Source organism: Mytilus californianus, unplaced genomic scaffold, assembly GCF_021869535.1.
Source record: "Mytilus californianus isolate M0D057914Y unplaced genomic scaffold, xbMytCali1.0.p SCAF_20, whole genome shotgun sequence".
In the NCBI taxonomy this organism is placed as follows: domain Eukaryota; kingdom Metazoa; phylum Mollusca; class Bivalvia; order Mytilida; family Mytilidae; genus Mytilus; species Mytilus californianus.
This window is the reverse complement of record NW_026262669.1, coordinates 2,667,269-2,687,598: the sequence shown is the minus strand read 5'-3', so window position 1 is coordinate 2,687,598 and position 20,330 is coordinate 2,667,269. Positions and strand designations below refer to the sequence as shown.

Here is a 20,330-nt window from a genome sequence, read left to right as displayed (position 1 = left end):
TGAGAGAATAACAGCCTTATTCATAACAAAACAATCTGGCCATCTAACATAAAACAGAACAAACAAAACAAATAAATCAAACGTAAGAAAAAAAAAATATTAACAGTAAAAAAATAATCAGAACCAAAAAAAAAAAAATAAATCGCAAAATTAACACTTAAAGAGGAAATAAGAATTTAGGAGAAATTCAATTGTACAAGCCACAGTACTCCTTTACCTTTATTCAACATTTTTAAGAAAAGAAATAGAAAGAAATATTCATTTCTTGCTTTACGTTTAGCAAAAAATATATCATGCAAATACTGGAAAAGAAGATGACAATTCGCAAAAAACCAAAACTAATAGAGAAAGAAATATATTGTTACTTGAGAATTAATATTTTGTTTGCAATTTGAAAAATAATCATAACGAAATAGCTGCCTATTTATGCTGATAATATACAAAGAAAAACAATATTAATTATAAATGCTTAACATTAAAAACTGTCAACAAATTTCTGCATGTTATTGTTAACTAAATCTTGCATTGAGTAAGCGAAGCGCAATTAAATTTTGATATTCAATAGTTGATGGTTTTGTTAATTTAGTTCTTATAATTGTTTCAGGAGAACAAAAAATCGTTATATGCTGGCTATCTCGCATGGCGCGTGTTAACTGAACAACACAAAACGATACCTCTAATGATGCAATTCTCTGGTCATACCAAATGTTTGGTTGATGCAGGCAAACAAAATTATTCCAACGATCTAACTGTGATACAGTTAATCATTTAGCGGATGTATTCCGAAAGTCATCATCAACAAACGAGGTCGTGCAGTTTGAAGACGAAAACAATGAAACTACCTGGCAATGAAAAAACGGAAACCGTTCAAAACTGCTTTATTTTAGCCTGTTCCAAGAGTTAGAAAGTATCATAATTTCATCTTACTCCATGATAAACCAGGCAGAGTTATTGTAAAAGAAAAATGCAGTTCTTCGCCGTCCTTTTGGGCAGTTCGATCCGTTGGCCCGTCCTGGAGTTATTCCTGCAGCCGGACTTTCACATGCCAAACAGGAAAATCTTTATTTCTAAGTGCGTCCATTTGTTCGGAAAAGATATCAGGATGCATTTTTCCAAGCACCAAGAGAAGAGTAAACGTGTAATAGCCATATATCAACCAACCAAAATCGATTTCAAAGTACTCGAAAAAACGTTAGAGCATATTTTGTGTGTAATTAAAATTGAAAATTCTGAACTAGTTTTTATCGGATCGTTGTCAATTTCTTGCACCAAGTTGGCATTGGTATTGTCTGTTTATATAAGACACAAACCCAAAATATACAATTTTTGCTATAAGGGCCGTTTTTTGCGTGTCGGGCGTCATATTGTCTGAAAATAATCGATAAACGTGTTATGAAATTACAGAGAATAATTCATATCAAAAGCATGCACTGCTCGTGAACCCCAATCAAAAAATCATTTACCTACAGTAACACAAGAAATAAGAAATGTGTTATTCTGTCGATATGCATGTTGTCTGTCCAACATCTCAACCTATAAAGTTTAAAGTTTGATAATAATTAGTCAGTTTTCGCTTATATGAACAAGGCTCGTGACATCATAATCAGCGTGAGAGACATGAAATAGAATAAAAACTTTAAATCTAAGAATAGAAAACCCTTGTTTGAGAATGTGAACCTGAGTCTTATCCCTCTTTTTATTTATGGAGGTGGGATCATTAAACCTGTTTCGTTCGTTTACTGTTACCAAATAAATATTGGAATATCTCTCACTAGACGGTAAACCGTCGATGCTGCTACACTATCATTAAAAACTCAGATAAGCAACAACTTAGCTAGTAAATTGATGCTTAACTGCTGTGTCTGGTCAAATGATATTGTGACTTCCAAATAAAGTTAATACCCTATAACCTGATTAACTCCTTAAAATACTGATACAATATTTCTTGTAATTTAATCAAGATAATGTCGATCGTAGTTTGTGTATAGAGAATGTGTTTTTTTTTTATATTCAATGTCGTGATGAACAGGTATTCTGAGATGCAATTATCTACTATTGATTCGAAGTCCGCACACGTTTCTCCATTAGCGCTCAGTATAATCTGTGCTGCTCATTTATGTTTGTTTTGTTTAAGCCAAATTAAGGTATTCTTTTTTTTTTTTTTTACAATTGAGTAGTCTTGAAATAACAACTTTTGAACTGTATTCCTAATTTGAACAACAGAAATAATGTCTGCTAGAATTTTTTTTAAGATGTGTAAAATGGTGTCTATGGTTGCCTATAATTGCTCACATCCACTTCATTTGAACTTTACTGGAAAGTCGTCTCATTTGCAATCATGCCACATCTCCATATTTGTATATCTACACCGTTTTAGTTCAGGAATTTCGGACGTATTCCAAGGCTCGTTTTTCTCAAATAAGTATGAATATCTTGCGTGTAGACTATAGGTTGCACTTTGTAAATACAGCTGTTTCTCAAACCACGCCTCTTTTGGGGAGATATATAATATTCATAGATATGTTAATTTGTTAACGTACTGGTTCCCATTTATGATTTCTGTGTTTCATTTCATAGAGACATCACTTGGGAATGTAACCAGTATAGAAAAACATGGTAGCGCCTAAATTTTAATTCTTAGGAGGTCCAAAAATGGAGGTAAGGGTAGTACAGAATTTTAGTATAAGTTTAAACTCTTAGAAGTTCAGGGCATATAAATGTTGAAAATATGCCGCACAGCCCTATATTTTGACCTTTGAATAAAATAGTAGTGCATGTAAACTTTCCTTTCTAGGATATTATTTTTCACGAAACTTCATAGTAAAAGTGTCACAGTTTTAGCCGCAAAGGGAGTTCCTATGGGAAATTGCATTGTCTATATTTACAGAATTGCAACCTATATAGGGTTAAAAATTAGAACATACAGAATTTCACAAAATCTTGTTTATCTCAGAGATTTTTAAGGATTTAACTCAAATATGAAGTTTAATAAATATTTCATGAAGATTGAAAAAATCCTGGGCCTAAACTATGATGAGTCAGCATAAATTCACAGTTTACAGTATGCATTGTTTACTTAAAGCCCTGAATTAAAAATAAATTCATAATATATGCCTATTTGTAATTTAAATTGTTTAGAAGTGCTTATATTTACTCTTCGCAGTCATTGCAACTCATTGATCCTTCTTAAATATTTTTGGTGGGGTGTTTTTGTCCTGTCGATAACCCAAAAGTAAGCCGTAACACCTAAATGTGCTTTTTTGTGACTGCGGCATAAAAAGTACAAGCTAGAATTACAAAAAGACCTCAATAAAACTTACAATAGTGTGTTCTATCCTAAATATGTACCAAATATTCCACATTGCTAGAAACAGGGAAAAAAATTAGGAAATGTGAGGCCCCAGGGGCAAAAAACAGAGAAAAATGCCTCCCCCTGGGTCATAAAACAGATAATTTAACTTCTAAATGCTATGCTTTTATTATTTTAAAGGTCTTTTGTAAGGAAAACAATAACTGTGCTAGGAAGTTATGCAAAAATCAGATGTAAGCAGTCATTTCTATCAAACTTTTAGTGAATTTATGCACCAGACTGATATCTTCATAAATACAACTTTTGCAAATATAGATTTGTTTAAACACTTGTAGTTCATATATTAACTAACTTATGTTAGATATATGGTTAGGGATGATAATGTTGTAACATGAATTCTAAACTGACCATTTGAGGCAGAAATTGTGAACTTTCATTGACAGATAGGCATACAGTAAGATGTGGACTGGAGACACAGGCAGGATTGGATACTTTGTATAATCTTGAATGTTGGAATGATTAACTACTAAACATTACATTTATAGTATTTTAAAATGCTTTCAATTTGTTATCAGAACAGTTTCAAACAGGTTTTAGACAGTTAATGTCAGAAAACATGCACATAGGGTAAGCTGGCAATTATTAAAGTCTTGTTTTCAAATTCTTTAAAAAATTGAAACAGGGGTAGGGGTATAAAATGTACTGTAAAAGGAAACTTAGAGTATATGCAGTGATTTCTTTAAGGCTATAATTCTGATAAATAAGTATTGTTTTGAGAACAAGTGTTTTTAGAGAGTTTTCTATTTGAATAAATGTTTGTATAGGTTGCACTTTGTAAATACAGCTGTTTCTCAAACCACGCCTCTTTTGGGGAGATATATAATATTCATAGATATGTTAATTTGTTAACGTACTGGTTCCCATTTATGATTTCTGTGTTTCATTTCATAGAGACATCACTTGGGAATGTAACCAGTATAGAAAAACATGGTAGCGCCTAAATTTTAATTCTTAGGAGGTCCAAAAATGGAGGTAAGGGTAGTACAGAATTTTAGTATAAGTTTAAACTCTTAGAAGTTCAGGGCATATAAATGTTGAAAATATGCCGCACAGCCCTATATTTTGACCTTTGAATAAAATAGTAGTGCATATAAACTTTCCTTTCTAGGATATTATTTTTCACGAAACTTCATAGTAAAAGTGTCACAGTTTTAGCCGCAAAGGGAGTTCCTATGGGAAATTGCATTGTCTATATTTACAGAATTGCAACCTTTATTATTTATTTCTACATCAAAATAACATTACCTGTTATAAAGGAATGTTAATGGAATTTTCATTTTTTTTATTTGTATTTTCTTAAAAATGTTATAAAACCTATCTTCTCATATTTTGTGTCAACATTTTATCTGATAGATTCCTTTTTATTTACACTAAATGTTTGTTTTATGAATAATCCATGCAAAATGTGGCTATTTTGCACGACTTTTAACTTCAAAATATATCACGGTGATTTTAGCTCCTAAACAAAAATGTGTACTACTTCTAAATAATTCTTACCAATCATATCTTGTAAGAGTTATTTTTTTTTATTGGTTTGTTTTCAAAACAGGTGCATTTCCTGCAATTCTGTTTTGACAAAATGATTAATCTAGTGTTTTTTTTTCTAGAAATTTGTCAAAACGCTTCAGCTTATTTTTTATTTTTAAGGCTCAAAACGACATTTAGAGGACAATTTCATAAACGACAGATAGGTGTTATAGCGCACATTTCAATTTATAAGAAATACTGCCTTGCCTGTTAGCAAATCCTGATAAAACAATGCAAAATTGGTCGAAACGACTGAAGATTCACGTAGCCCTCATGTTAGCTACAGCTAATCAAAGAGTTTGCCTTCTCTCGTACAGCAGAAACACAATGTTTTGGATCTTCGAGAAGGGGCAAAAGTAGCAGTTGTCTACTTTCTGATCGTTAACATTAAACCGTTTGAATTATATATCATAACAAAATACAAATGACTTAATAAAATGCAACCCTGATACGATTAGGACAACATTACAACGAATAAACTAGTGTTCAGAAACAGTGTGTACTCTTGGATCTATTTCTTGTATTTGCTTAGTGCCGATTTGATGGGTACAGCTTAATCTTCTCATGTTGTGATTTAACACCACCGTACTCGGTAAATAATGTGTTACATGATGCTAAACATGGCACCATTTAGTGTGTTCCAAGTCATTAGCTTTTTATTCAGTGACTATGGTTAGTATGTGTCTTCTAAATTAGATTTTTCGATAAGTGTTTTCACAGAGATCAGGCCCTCCGATTGCATTGAAGATTGTGTTTATATTTTGTCTTGTCGGGACGTTTTACAGCTTACTTCATAGTATAGAATTATTCTCATTGTTGAAGGCCGTTCAGGTTTCCTTTGCTGTAAACATAATTAGCATGTACTCTCTGGTGGACTGTTGTCCTACTTTCAATCATATTTCCCTTTATATTGAACTAATACATTATTGAGCTAAACACAACTTAAATTTGTACAACCAAATTTATTTAAAAACACAAATTGTCATTCTATGGATGTTTTTATTCTACTGCGTCAAATTCTGGTGTCCTACAAATGATAATACAAGTTTTATTGATAACAAAACACAGTAAAATATGTATTTCGACGTTAGCATGTAAACACTTCGTCAATATATCCATACTTTCACAGTTAGACTGATAACCAAATTTGTATTTTAAAAAATGTCTATCTTTAATACATACTTTTGTTTGAATGATGATGATTTGTGTCATTTGTCTTTATTGAGTGTTGAATCACTGTTGATTGTGCCAATAAATCGTTAGATACCGACTTCCGTGTTTACGACAGGCTATGCGGTTGACCGCAACATCAAACGTTTAACGGATTAAAAAAAAATTACATTAGCCTTGACTTTGTCCAAAGGAAATGTAACCGCTATTGTTGGGAAATCACGCTATTTATGAACCATACAAAGCAAAAGATAATATTTTTTATGTCAGCGGTGGTGGTACGATTTATGACAAGAGTATCACAAAAAGGAGATTGTTTGTAAAATCTAGCAACTGTTCCGCCTTTATATATACTAAAAAATCAATGGTCGTTTAGCCACAAAAAGCACATCGTCATTATAACTTGTTATTCTTATCTTTGAAAATAACATTGTGTTTGTCAAGTGTTTGAATCATGCGGACTTTGTCCCTTTATTTATTATGGAAATCAAGCAATGCGTTAAAGATGCCTCTATACGCAAAATACAAGCAATTGAGATCTGATCAAGTTAAGTTACAGAATCAAGTATTTCAAAACTTGAATAACACTTTATTAATATAGTGCGTGTATTGATAGGTTACTGCTTGTTTGAACAAAAAAACCAGATCACCTTAACAAGAAAATACATACTATCAAGTTTAATAGCCTTTTTTTCCTCCGCCGTATCCACCACCATATCCACCGCCGTATCGTCCACCGTATACACCGCCGTATCCACCACCGTACCCACCACTTACTCCTAATCCGTATCCGCCGACTAATCCACCGACTATTCCACCACTATACCCACCGCCATATCCACCACCGTATCCACCGCCGTATGCAACACCGATTCCGCCACCATACCCACCGCCGTATCCACCATAATTACGGCTAGTAACCCACCATGGGAATCCCTGACAACACGTGTTCCATTGTCCTGGGAACAGTGGTGCTAGTCTGCATTTTTTGTCCAAAGTTTTCTCCCATTTACGACACAAACCGGGACGGCATGTACACCAAGTGTTACCAGCTGAAGTAAAGCATATATAAGTTTAATATCCATTAAATGAATTAACAAGCAGTAAAAGTTCAACTGTAGTTCATAAAGGTAGCATTATGTGTACAGACATATTACAATTGTCAGTATATAACAAATTATCGGTATTACCGATTCACACTTACGAAGTTTAGATTTTTATAATTTCATATACTTTGTTTGGTTTGATTAAATATCCAATCAGATACTTTCAAAACATATCAATATTCTTTTACACAAAACCATGCAAACTGACATGTTATAAAATGCAAATCGCAATGGTAATTGAGTTCAGCAAAAAATTGAAGATTAGGTGATTAAATTAGCTCACGCTTAATCTTTCATAATATCGAAGCAATGGCCATATATCATGTTATACACGATTGTATAACCAAAAATAGATGATCTCATGCAAATGCTATCACCCATTTTAATATAGACAAACAACTAAATATGAACAGTTATTTTTTGTGGTTCTGTTCAAAATCAGTAAATGTATTAAAAAACATAAAGCGAAAAGAAACATCGAAGTAGTAAAACTTGTATAAGGCTACAGCTTAAAATATTTCTAAACGATAAGACTCCCATGCCATTGTTGTTGCCGATGAATCAATATGATAACTATAATAAAGCTTCCTTCCAAGTCTTGGAAAAGTCGACAAATCATATGTACATACCTCCTCCTAATAATCCACCGTAGCTTGCACCTCCTGTATAAACTAAACCACCGCCAATACCTGCACCTCCACCAATAACTGCTCCTCCGCCAATACCTGCACCGCCACCAATAACAGCACTTCCGCCAGTACCTCCAGCTCCACTGTACCATGAACCACCCCTATAACCTCCACCACCGCCAAATCCTACAGCAACACCGTAACCTGATCCACCTCCATATCCTCCGTCAAATTTTCCGTATCCGTAGACAGTTCCAACAATGGCTACCAATAGTACAGTAAAAACTCCCATGGTTACGTACTTCAGATTGATCCGACTAGTAGTGATGATACGCCTTTGTTTAGGTCTATTTATATAGTCATAATATACAAAAAAAATGACCATATGCACAAATATTAACTTGATAAATGATGAATTATTGTAAACGATTTTTGTTATGTGGTTATAGAAGTGATGATTTAAGCAAAAATTTGACAAAGGGGAAATTTAATACGAAACCATTATGTGTTTTATTGTGTTTTATGACGTATAATTATAAATTTTGAGGTAAATAAGTCAATTTGAAAAGGTACATGTATAATACCAATGACAATCGTTCTGTATCAGCCAATACTATTCATAATAATGTCAGCCACAACTTCAACAGGATCAAATTAAAATAACAAACAGAAAAGGATCGAAGTTTCAAACATATAATGAAGGGTGAATCGTTGGCTTGTGTAATGTATCGGGATACTGTGTGTATATCGGGTTGATACGGTAGTACTCACTTTAAGATGTAACTACATATGCAAATCACTACTTAATATATGTTTAAACGTTGAATAAAGGAAGCAAGATACATGATAAAACAACAATTGCAATAGTGCATTATCCGTATTTGAATACCAATACATGAACTTATATATAAACATAAATCACCTTTTTTACAAAGATGTTGATAAAGCCCGTAAAATTAAAAACGATTGATGCAAAATTATTGATTCTATAAGTAAACTTATTCTAAATGATTATCAAATGTTATACATAAGTAAAATCTGTAAATATTGTTTTATCGGTACTAATATCAGTTTGTGTCTGTAAATTAAACAGAACGAACTATGTATTGATAAATATGTACAGTTATGCGAACTCATAATCCTACATCATGTTTATACTGTTAACTTATAGTTTGGCATTGCACAAGGTCCTGCGTTTCTAAGACTGTGTATAAAGTATTTAAGTGGAGGAATAAAACAACTAGTTCATCGTGTTCATAGTCCAATTGCTTTCCATGTTATATTATCCAACTTCAATCATGTTTAGCTCGTCTGTCTTAAGTTCTAATAAAGTAATAGTTATGTCATACCAAAACTATATCTATAAACTATTCTAAAAGACGATGCTGAAATTAATTTTAAAATCATTGATAGTGTGGCAATACAAAAAAATGGCTGAAAAAATAAATAGTTACGTCACATAAAACAAATTTGTTGTTCTTCCGACTTTTTAAATCCTGATGTATTAAAAAAAAACAATCTATTTTACTTATGCAGAATAATGAAATACTTAAGTTGACTTCGAATTAAAATGTTTTGATAACGGAAAACAGATATTTGGGCGAAACTTTTCAAAATAATACATGCAAGCAGCCGATATTTATGAAGAACATGGATAGATTCAAATTTCGCACACTAGATATATTTGTAAGGGTAGTTAATAAAGAGTTATTATTTTTGTTTAATAAATTTTACGAACTTTTTAGTTTGTTTAGTAAACATTTACATGTGTATATGTATATAGCAGGATTTAGACAAAATTTATTGCGATTATCTACATGTACCACCTTTAAATGGATTCAATGATGAAGACATTAATTCTACTATCGATGCTGAAAGTAATGGAGTTGAAGAAGGAGAAAATGTCCAACATTTATATGAAACTGACGAAACTTCACAAGCAGCTGCAGCTTACAGCAGAATGATTATAACACTTGTATTAATAATGAAGGTTTAAACATGGCCAACATAACTGGAGATTGCGGTTGTCTATCCAAATGTATTAAACAATTTAAACAGAGTAAAATCATAAGTCATATACTTTCTATGCGAGAACTATCTAAAGAGGATAAAATATGTATTTGATGAGTAAATTAAAATCAAAAGGCGTCGATAAATCACCTTCAAGATATGGAGACCGAAGGCGAACCAGATATTTGTAAACTTTTGACGACAGAGAAGTTTGCCGAGATGTATTTCTTCTTACACATGACATTGAAGAGACCCATTCAAAATCTGTTTTGAAACATATGAACTCTAATTGCGCTTATAAGACTGTGTATAAAGTATTTAAGTGGAGGAATAAAACAACTAGTTCATCGTGTTCATAGTCCAATTGATTTCCATGTTATATTATCCAACTTCAAACAGTTTTAGCTATTCTGTCTAAAGTTCTAATAAAGTAATAGTTATGTCATACCAAAACTATACCTTATCCTGACTTGTGCTGAAAATCCAATATACCTGTAGTTAAATATTAGTGCGCACTGGTTCCGAAAATTTAGTAGTACAAAAACAGTTTTTTTTATGTTCTGAGCAACAGCGTACATATAGTATCATAGTTTCATATATTCAAAAGAAACGTTAAACTGGGTTCTACAGTGACTTTTAGAAATGAAACATACGGCTCACAATCATATTTATACCTGTCATTCCTTGGATATAAATGTTGATTTAGTTCAAATATCTTCGTTGGCCGAAGGTACGCTCACAGTCAAAAATGTTAAAAATGTGAAAAAAAGAACGTCGTTGTTTTCGTTGAATCATCGATATATTTAAACGAACTGCGAACTGGAGATGATTTACGGTATTCACTCAATCAGACGATATCATTTTCTTCATATTATAATGGTGAGTTTCTTCATTACTTATTTTACCATGTTTATATCTACAAAAAAGGAACAGTACTCCAGTATTTATATTTGAATGAATTAAAGTGAGATGTTCACAGACAGTGTCGAGTGTTGACTCAAAATCAAAAGGGAACTGTGACAAAATTTGAGGAATAATAAAACAAAAGATATTCTATAATTGGTTCATATTCGAACAATTCTTATTTGACTGAATTTTAATATTTATTACACTGTTACACACGATAACCGTGGATTGGCATGTTCAAGCATGCATACGTCTTTGTTTCACTTGTTTTCTTATGCACCCGACGTAGTGTAATTGTTATACCAGCTGAAGTAAGATGTAGAGGTTTTCAGTTCAAATATCACTATATACACTACTTGTCTTTTTTTCCTATCATTTTTACTTTCCTTTCTTATTATTTTTTTTCTGTTTTTTTTTTTTCTTCATCTTCTTCACAAAGTACTTCAAGATTTATGAACACATTTGAATAAAATTCATTTTCATACTGTGTTTGTTTGTGAAATTTAGTGCGACAAGGCATATTCAAGAGTAATCTCAACAATTTCTTCATTGTAAAACATTCCGTTGACATGTAGATGACTTTTAAATCAGAATATATTAGGTCAGTGTATCTCTGTGTAGAGTTTTGACGTGTTAACCATCACTAATTATATGAACATATTTGGTTTATTTCTTTCCAGACCGATTGGTCTAACTTTTAAAGAATCAACCAATCTGATGCAAGGTTGCAATAATATGAATGTCAAGGCATGTACAAGTGACCTGTGTAAGATTCCTATTTATCCTGGCGTAATTGAAACTAAACATATTTCATTTGATAGTAATCGTGTGTTATTGGCAATTCTAACTTGACGTACTTCTTTCGCTTTGTTAACAACAGCATGATAAAATTATCGATATATCTATACTTAGCCACGTAAATCGACATGTATCGTAACCTATGTGCAAACACTATGTAGATTTCGTTGTGTTCAAATTGAAACTGAAAAGGAAACTACAGAAACGTTATACCTATTCTAATGCATATTGTTTCGGCCAGAAATTCGCCTTTAATTGTAGCCAACAAAAGATACAAATCAATAATACAATTTAACAAGTGAATTATACACAAGTTTACAAGAAGTATTACACAAAAAGAAATGTCAACTTAACTGTCAAAATATATGTCTGATCTTTTGTCTTTTCTTTATCCGGAAATGTTCTCGGGAATCCACGCAGAATATTACGTCCAATAGGTCACACAATCTAGTATGATGTAGTTTGAAAATAAAAGTGTCAATCCAACTGCTGAGAATATTAATGTCTATCGATGTCTATGTCTGAAAGTTAAACTTTAATGTCTGTATATATATTTGTCACGGAAATCTCTAAAACACTGTAGAAAATAAAACTACTAGAACACTTTATAACGGAAACGTCTAGAATACTATTGACGTTTAAATTAAGCAACTTTTATTATGATCATTCTGGAAACGTTATGTTATGTAAGTAAAATAGACAGTTCTAATCATTCCATCAGTCTCTATGATTGTTCCAGTGATTTCTAAACTGCACAGTTACAATATCATTTTCTAAACAAGAACAAAGTATGTAAAAATATTATTAGGCCACACAAAACAAATTAGGCTAACTAAATAAATATGATAGTTACAATATCATAACAATATCAAAAAGAATTAATGCAAAAGATCTTAAAAATGTAGAAAATAAAATAAAATTACGCGAAATTTCATGAATGATCTTGACGCATTAAGGTCATGTCAAAATGTGACGTCATACTAATGAAAACTCTCAAGCTGAATATTATTTAGTTACGTGTACGCTCTCAATTCGTATAATATTGCCTTCAAATAGGGTTTTGGGGTAGGTGTTGTTTCTTTTTCTATTCTATTGCATCATCGCATATTCATGGATTTCAGCAAGTCAACATGGCGGCTCAATCCTTAGTGACGGCATGTCAACTGTGGATTTAACAGTAAATAGTAGCCAACACCAAAAAATGTTTTGGATAAGAATTATAAGGATTGAACACCTTTTTTTCCTAGTGGTTATTTAAGAAATAATTCATGCAAGCCTTAGATTTATCTGAAGTGTGTAGCTCTTATCTTTCTGGGGATAAAATATAACAGCCATACACACGGCAATCTTACCTTCGCTTCAATTTTTCAAATTGCCGTATTTGTTCTATCAGAAGCGAACTAACTCATGCAACCTATAGATTTGATACCATTTTCTTTAGACCTGAGCCGTTATTTTAAAACCTGGGTAACGTTCGAGATAAAACTCGAATAAAACGACCCAGGACATGTAAACATTTCTTTCAAATCTATGGCTTGCAATAATTGTTTCTAAATTAGGGTTTTACTTAACAAATCTCGTAACATATGTGTTATTGTTTTAAAGGTTTCTAGGAAGAAACATCCTGGAAAGAAATTAATAGACAGAAATATCAATATATTTCTACAATAAAGGAAATTATTTGAAATAAATTTAATATCTCATTGATGATTAGGATTTATTATAAAATCGAAAAATTAGGCAAATTCTGTTGATTCACACAATATTGAAAATTGTGCTATTACAAATGAATGTACGCTAATCATGTAATATATTCATTGTGTTCTCGTACCATTATCTGACTGTATTTACATCCATGCGTACATATTTTTTTAAAACCATCAAATGTTCCAATATTCCAGTGGTATGTAGGTGAACAGCCACGTATAAAGTGGGTGGTGTGGTTATTCAATCGAAATTCTCACATTGTTAAGAAATTATATATTTTATAACTAGAGAAAAGGAAAATACAATAGTTTTGAAATGTTTTTTCCTTGCAAACCCTCCTCCTTGTGTCTTGCCTCATTCATTTACAGTAGCATGGTTAGTGTAATTGGTGTTTAGTAACGTTCATGTCTAGACCAGTGCGTGTTTTTTTCACTGTATAATTGAACAGGTGGACGTTATTAAATTAAACGCATAAAAAACAACCTAGAACCCCATGTTCCTATTGTTGGTACATGTAAATGGGCAAACCATTCCCTGCACACATTTGCAGTAAAAAAAAAAAAAAACATTTGCTTGCCGTATTTTTTTTTAAAGATTTTCCTTTTGTATAATACATCGTGGGGTGCCAGGATTGATAAAATGAGAAAAAAATCTATGATCGTTCTTTTATTTGTTCAATGATGACACCCATATATGTGTTATACGAAAAACAAACTTAAGATATATATACCGTAACATACTGTATTGTGTCTTTGTTTGTGTTATAATGCACCTCCTTTATCGGCTTTAATGGAAACAAAATATCCAGTACATAATTGAACAGTTGGACGTTAAACGCAAAAGAAAAAGAAAAAAACACGTTCATATTGAGACTAGTGCGGTTATTTTGTTTGTTTTTATTTTCACTTTATAATTGAACAGATGGACGTTACTATACAAAACGCACACGAAAAAAGAACCCCTCGTTCATATTGTTGGTATCTGGACAAACAATTCCCAGTACATTTTTGCAGAAAAGAAAAAATGCTGGCGGTGTTTTTCAAAGATTTGCCTTTTTGTATAATACACCTTGGGGTGTCAGTATTGATGGAGAAAAAAAAAACATACGATCGGTTTTTTATTTGTTCAGTGATGACAACCATATATGTGTTATATGAAAACAAAACAATATTTATAGCGTAACATACTGTATTGTGTCTTTGTTGGTGTTACAAAGCACCTCCTTTATCGGCATAACAGGGGAAAAAAAGCATGAACTTGTATATGTGGTCGTTATCCTGTTTGGTGTCTTTTGATGTATTTCATTAGTTACTATTATAAATAACGATTAGATTATTCTAATATGTATTGTTAGCAATGTCTTGTAAGATCTTGATAAAGATTAGAATATTCTAATATGTACTGTTAGCCATGTCTTTTAAGATCTTGATACTGTTCAAATGCAGAGAAAACATATGTCGGCTTATCACTTTTTTCCTTTTTTTCCTTTTTTCGAAAAGAATACATTTCCTGCCTTTCCTTTTTGCCAAAATTATAAATTGAACTTTTCCAACAATTTCATTGAATTCTAAAAGTACGGATCTCTCTTTCAAAGGTGAAAGAGAACTATGACCTGGACAGTCGTGTGTTGATTATTTTACAAATATCAATTTAAAATTGCATAGCTTGCCAGCAAACCATATAAAACTATGAAGGACTATGTCAGAACCCCTGAAGATGCAGCAATTTAGTTTCAGCCACGGTGTGTCAAAAGGTGAGTCCTATGACGTACTACAGGAAAAATAGGCAAACGGTGTGGTAAGCTTCTATCTGACCTCTCAAATTAAACCGTTCGCGAGACCTCTTGGATCGATACCGTGTATGGTGTGTCTTTGTTTAAAAGGGCACAGAACACCTAAGTGAGTTAACTCTTTAGTAAAGAGCAATTAAGCTTCTCAATGCCATGTCAAACTGCAATATAGCTAATAAATTATTCCTGTAAATTGTGTGGTTCAAATTTTTTTTCGTCAAGGTAAATGTTTTGTCAAAATTTTATGAAAATAAAACGAGCCAAATCTATTTTAGTCGAAGTGTTATGTACCCCCTTAATTGTATTTGATAAGTGTTAATTTGATGAGCGAAGTCTTCACCCAAAAATGCCTTATTTTGTTCTGTTGTTGTGATTTTACACTAATTTACCTTGCGAATAAAGGGTTACGTGCTCATCAACATGAATTACATGGCAGCATGTCGTATAATCAAAGGCAATGGTTTGTTTTCAGTGACTGTCGTTAGTTTTCGTCTCACATATCTGTTTTTAATAACATACATCAGGCCGTTATATTTCACATGTTGTCATGGCGTGGCCTTTTATAGAGTTCTATGTGGTAACTATTTTTTCTTATTGTTAAAAACCATTCAGTTCTGTTGTTGACATCATCGCCATTTTTTTTAGGTGTATTATTGTTTCATTGGCAATCATACTTATATTCTTATGATAACTAATGCATACATGAAGCAAGTACATATGTGAATTTCCATAACAAAATTTATTGAAAAACATGAATTGTCATTCTAAGGATAAGGTCATTTTACTGATTCCAATGCTGGTACATGTATCCTACAAAATATAATTAAAGATTTTGTTGATTACAAAACGCAGTGAATCATGTTTGTCTACGCTATCATGTCAAGATAAACACTTCATCATAACTGTTAGTGCATAGTTAGACATAGTAAATTCTTACTTTTGAATCCCTGCTCCAGACGTGTTTCCTTTGTCTTGTTCGTCTCTTTAAACAATGATTGTGTCATTAAAACGCATGATACTATCATTCGTGTTTACGACAAGTTATACCAGAGGCCGCAATATAACACATTTTAAAAATATAAAACATGCATCGTCGGAATTGTGACATTTAATGTTCATTTTTAATGTTGGGCCATTATACGATTTATTAATGTGTTTCACCTCAATGGAAAGAGTGATACGTGGTTTGTTGCTAGGAAAAGAACTAGAATTAAATTATTTGTGAAACCGTGCAACCAATGCGCTTAGATATATACTTCTAACCGATGTAATTAAGGCAACATGCAGCTCGTCTTTTAACTTGTTACTGTAAGCTATAGTATTTTCAAGCGTTTGAAACCACCTCGCTGGTCTCGTGGTAGCGTGTTCGTCTCGAGAGCGGGATGTCATAGGTTCGAACCGCGGCTGGGTCAAACCAAAGACTTAAACATTAGTATTAGCTGCTTCTCCGTTAAGCTCGCGTCATTAAGGAGTAGGAGCAAAGACTGGTCGGTAAGGATTCAGAATAATGTCCGGGTAACGTGACATGTCTTCCTGCGGACTATTACATAGCACGTTAAAAATCAGGGTCAGCGTGTCGGTCTAGTACACAGCACGGTTAGTATTCAAATCACTTTAACATGTTTTCGTCCTGAATATGCATATCAATTTGTAGCTGGACGTTAAGCAGCCACCCATCATCATCATTAAGCGTATGAAACATGCGGACTGTATCCCTTTTACTATTTTTTTTTAGATTAAGAAATGCGGTTAATGATGTCTTCAGACGCAAAATAAAATCTAGTTGGATCTGGTCAAATAAGATAACTGATAATACTTATTAAAAAACTTGAATAATCACATGTCTGCTGTTGATATTAATGGTTGTTGTGTGTCAATAGGTTACTGTCTTTCAATGCACAATCAAATCACCTTATGGAAGACAATACATACTATCAAGTTTAATAGCCTTTTTTTCCTCCACCGTATTTTCCACCATATCCACCGCCGTATCTACCTCCGTATCCACCACCGTATCCACCACTAACTCCGTATCCACCGACTAATCCACCGACTATTCCACTACTATACCCACCACCATATCCAACACCGTATCCACCGCCGTATGGAACACCGATTCCGCCACCATATCCACCACCGTATCCACCGCCGTATGCAACATTAACTATGCCACCATACCCACCGCCGTATCCACCATAATTACGGCTAGTAACCCACCATGGGAATCCCTGACAGCAGGTGTTCCATTGTCCTGGGAACAGTGGTGTTAATCTGCATTGTTTGTTCAAAGTTGTCTCCCATTTACGACACAAACCTGGACGACAGGTACACCAAGAGTTTCCAGCTGTAATTAAGAATATATAATATATATTAAATATCAAACCTGATATGTTAAACTGAATTTCATTAAGTTATCATAATTGTGTACACACCTGATACAATTGTCAGTATATAATAAATCATCTGTGTACTAAATTCACAATAATGAAGTACCGATAATTCCAGTTTTTTTTTTCTTCTAAACTTGTTTTTGGCCTAATTTTATAAGCAATCAGATACTCGTTTGCACAAAAACACGCAGAACAACATGCTATATAATGCAAATTGCCATGTTCGTTGAGTTTAGCAACAATTCCAATATTTGTTGAACACTTTATCGTTTTAATCGAAATGATTTGTAAAAAAAATATCGTTAAATCTAGATGAGAACCAATCTTAAATGCAAGAATAAAGATAAAGTTGAGTCCAGCCAACAATAAAGATTGTTCTTAGTTAAACATTCCATTAACACACTAGTCAAATGAATCCAATGAATGTTTATTAATAAACTAATAATAGTTACTCAGATACAATGTTGTTAGCAAAACGCGCGTTTCGTCTACAAAAGAGTTATCAGTGATGCTTGAATAAAAAAAAAAACTACAGGCATTATAAAATACAAAGGTGAAGTGCATTGAAGACCCACAGATTCCAAAAAAGGTTTTGCCAAATACTGCTAAGATAATCCTTACCTGATGTAGCAAATTCTTATTATTTTCGAAAATTCATAATTTGTAACCAGTAAATTAATGATTATGACCATATCAATGATAATTCTTGTCAACAATAATGTGTTGGATAATGATTTAGTGATACTTTAGTTATGTTAAGAATTGCAACAGATCTAAAAAAAAACAAAACCAATAATAAATAAAACGTAGCTTTTGAAAGTCGTAGCGATACGTCAAAAAATGCAATCAGAAGTTAGAAAGGTTACATAAACAGGTACATGTAAAAGTATTTTTTATTAGATTGAGTCTAGGCCTTCTAAATATTGTATGCTGTTATGAAAACATATATTTGAAACCTTTTTCCAGTAAACGAGAACATGACGATATTAAAGTTATGTTTATACACTTTGTTAATCTGTCATGAACGACTTCCTTAGAATGTTTAAAGACATGTTTGTATTTAAAATTACCTTAACAAGATGTTCAAATGAATAGCAAGTATACATCAGATAAGATGCAAAAAAAGGAATTTTTATCTGGTAAAAAGGTATACTAAAAAAAAAAATCGTTACCCTTTTTTCAGTTTCAAATACCAATGATGAATTGTTATGAATATTTGGCATAGTATTTTCAAAAAAATAAAGAAGAAAAAACAAAAACAATACACAATGTTTAAGTTTAAGAGGAACCACTAATATGCACACTAACAGGCATCTACAGTCAACAATATTTCTTCGCTTTTTCGAACCAAGCTAGAAATGTGTGCTAGTATAATAATTTCATGACCAAAGTTATAAATCATTTCATACCCAAAGGTACATATTGTTATAAATATACCATCATCAAATTCTTACATAGAAAGATAAATGCAAAAGAAGAGTTTGTGCCGTGCTGTTAAACTACTGTATTGTTATTAAAACAAACAAAAACAAAAAATGCGATAGAAGACAACGCTGTATAAAACCTCGAATTGAAGATTATATAGCGACAGCTAAATTCAAAATATTTACATTTTAATTTCTGTTGATGAATTGTTTTGATAACTAGTAAAACATCTTTTCGAAATTTGGAAAATGTGAACTATCATATGTACATACCTCCTCCTGTCCAGCCACCGTAGCTTGCACCTCTAGTATAAACTACACCAGCGCCAATACCTGCACCTCTGCCAATAGCTGCAACTCCACCAATACCTATACCCCCGCCAATACCTGCACCTCCGCCAATATCTGCACCTCCACCAATACCTACACCACCGCCAAAACTTGCACCTCCGCCAATACCTCCAGCTCCACCAATAACAACACCTCCGCCAAAACCTCCAGCCCCGCCATACCATGAACCACCACCGTAACCTCTACCACCACCATATCCTGCTGCAACGCCGTAACCTAAACCATCGTCAAATTTTCCGTCTCCGTAGACAGTTCCAACAATGGCTACCAACAGTACAGTAAAAACTCCCATGGTTGATTACTTCAGATTGATTTTACAAGTAGTGATGATACGGCTGTATTCACGTCTATTTATATTGTCAATATGTACAATAAATGACCATATGCACAAATATTGCATTAATAGGTGGTGAATAACTGTAAACCACTTTTTCTTCTGTGGTTTTATAAGTGATGATTTAAGAAATTATATGACAAAGGGGAAATTTGATATCGAAACCATAATGTGTTTTGTGGTGTTTACTGACGCGTTATTAGAAATTCTGAGGTAAATAAAAGTAAATGTCATAAGTTACATAGATATAAGAAGATATGGTATGAGTGCCAGTGAGACAACTCTCCATCCAAGTCAAAATCTATAAAAGTAAACCATTATAGGTCAAAGAACGGTCTTCAACACGGAGCCTTGGCTCACACCGAACAGCAAGCTATAAAGGGCTTCAAATATTACTAGTGTAAAACCATTCAAACGGGAAAACCAACGGCCTGAATGTTTTTATAAGTGTCTTACTACTATTACTTAACAACACTTTAAAATAAAAGCATTTTCTACAATACTGTTCTATTGCCTTCTCACAATGTTGGTATATTCTACATTACAGTTTGTGGGCAGTAGAGAATTAAAATGATATATGAACACATTTCTGATCAGTGTGACTTAAAAACTACAATGCATACTACATAATTTGAATAGCTGCCCAATATGTTTAAATGAAACACAGTGTCATATTTTCGAAATGATAAGTGTGATATAGTGTATATAGACCATTTTGCAGTGCACATGCATCGGAAAATACGTTTAAATTCAAAATAATTTATAAGAATACTTGCAACAAAATTCTAACATAGATTTTCTGATACAAAACGAGAAAAA

At 32.7% G+C, this 20,330-nt stretch overlaps 2 protein-coding genes across 2 annotated transcripts in view; both read right to left on the bottom strand.

The window, feature by feature from the left end:
• The window catches only part of LOC127731806 (uncharacterized), a 43,408-nt gene that overhangs the window by 3,635 nt on the left and 19,443 nt on the right, over positions 1 to 20,330 (bottom strand). Inside the window, exon 2 of the mRNA XM_052240647.1 lies at positions 17,009 to 17,356. Within this exon, the coding sequence (XP_052096607.1) occupies positions 17,009 to 17,356 (348 nt within the window). The remainder of the gene's footprint in view (positions 1 to 17,008; positions 17,357 to 20,330) is intronic.
• LOC127731695 (uncharacterized) lies at positions 5,840 to 8,112 on the bottom strand. The gene is made up of 3 exons (XM_052240481.1): positions 7,803 to 8,112; positions 6,738 to 7,119; positions 5,840 to 5,924 (listed from the first exon to the last, which is right to left on the bottom strand). Exons 1-2 carry the CDS (start codon positions 8,092 to 8,094, stop codon positions 6,746 to 6,748), a joined length of 666 nt encoding a protein of 221 aa, XP_052096441.1. The 5' UTR covers positions 8,095 to 8,112; the 3' UTR covers positions 5,840 to 5,924; positions 6,738 to 6,745.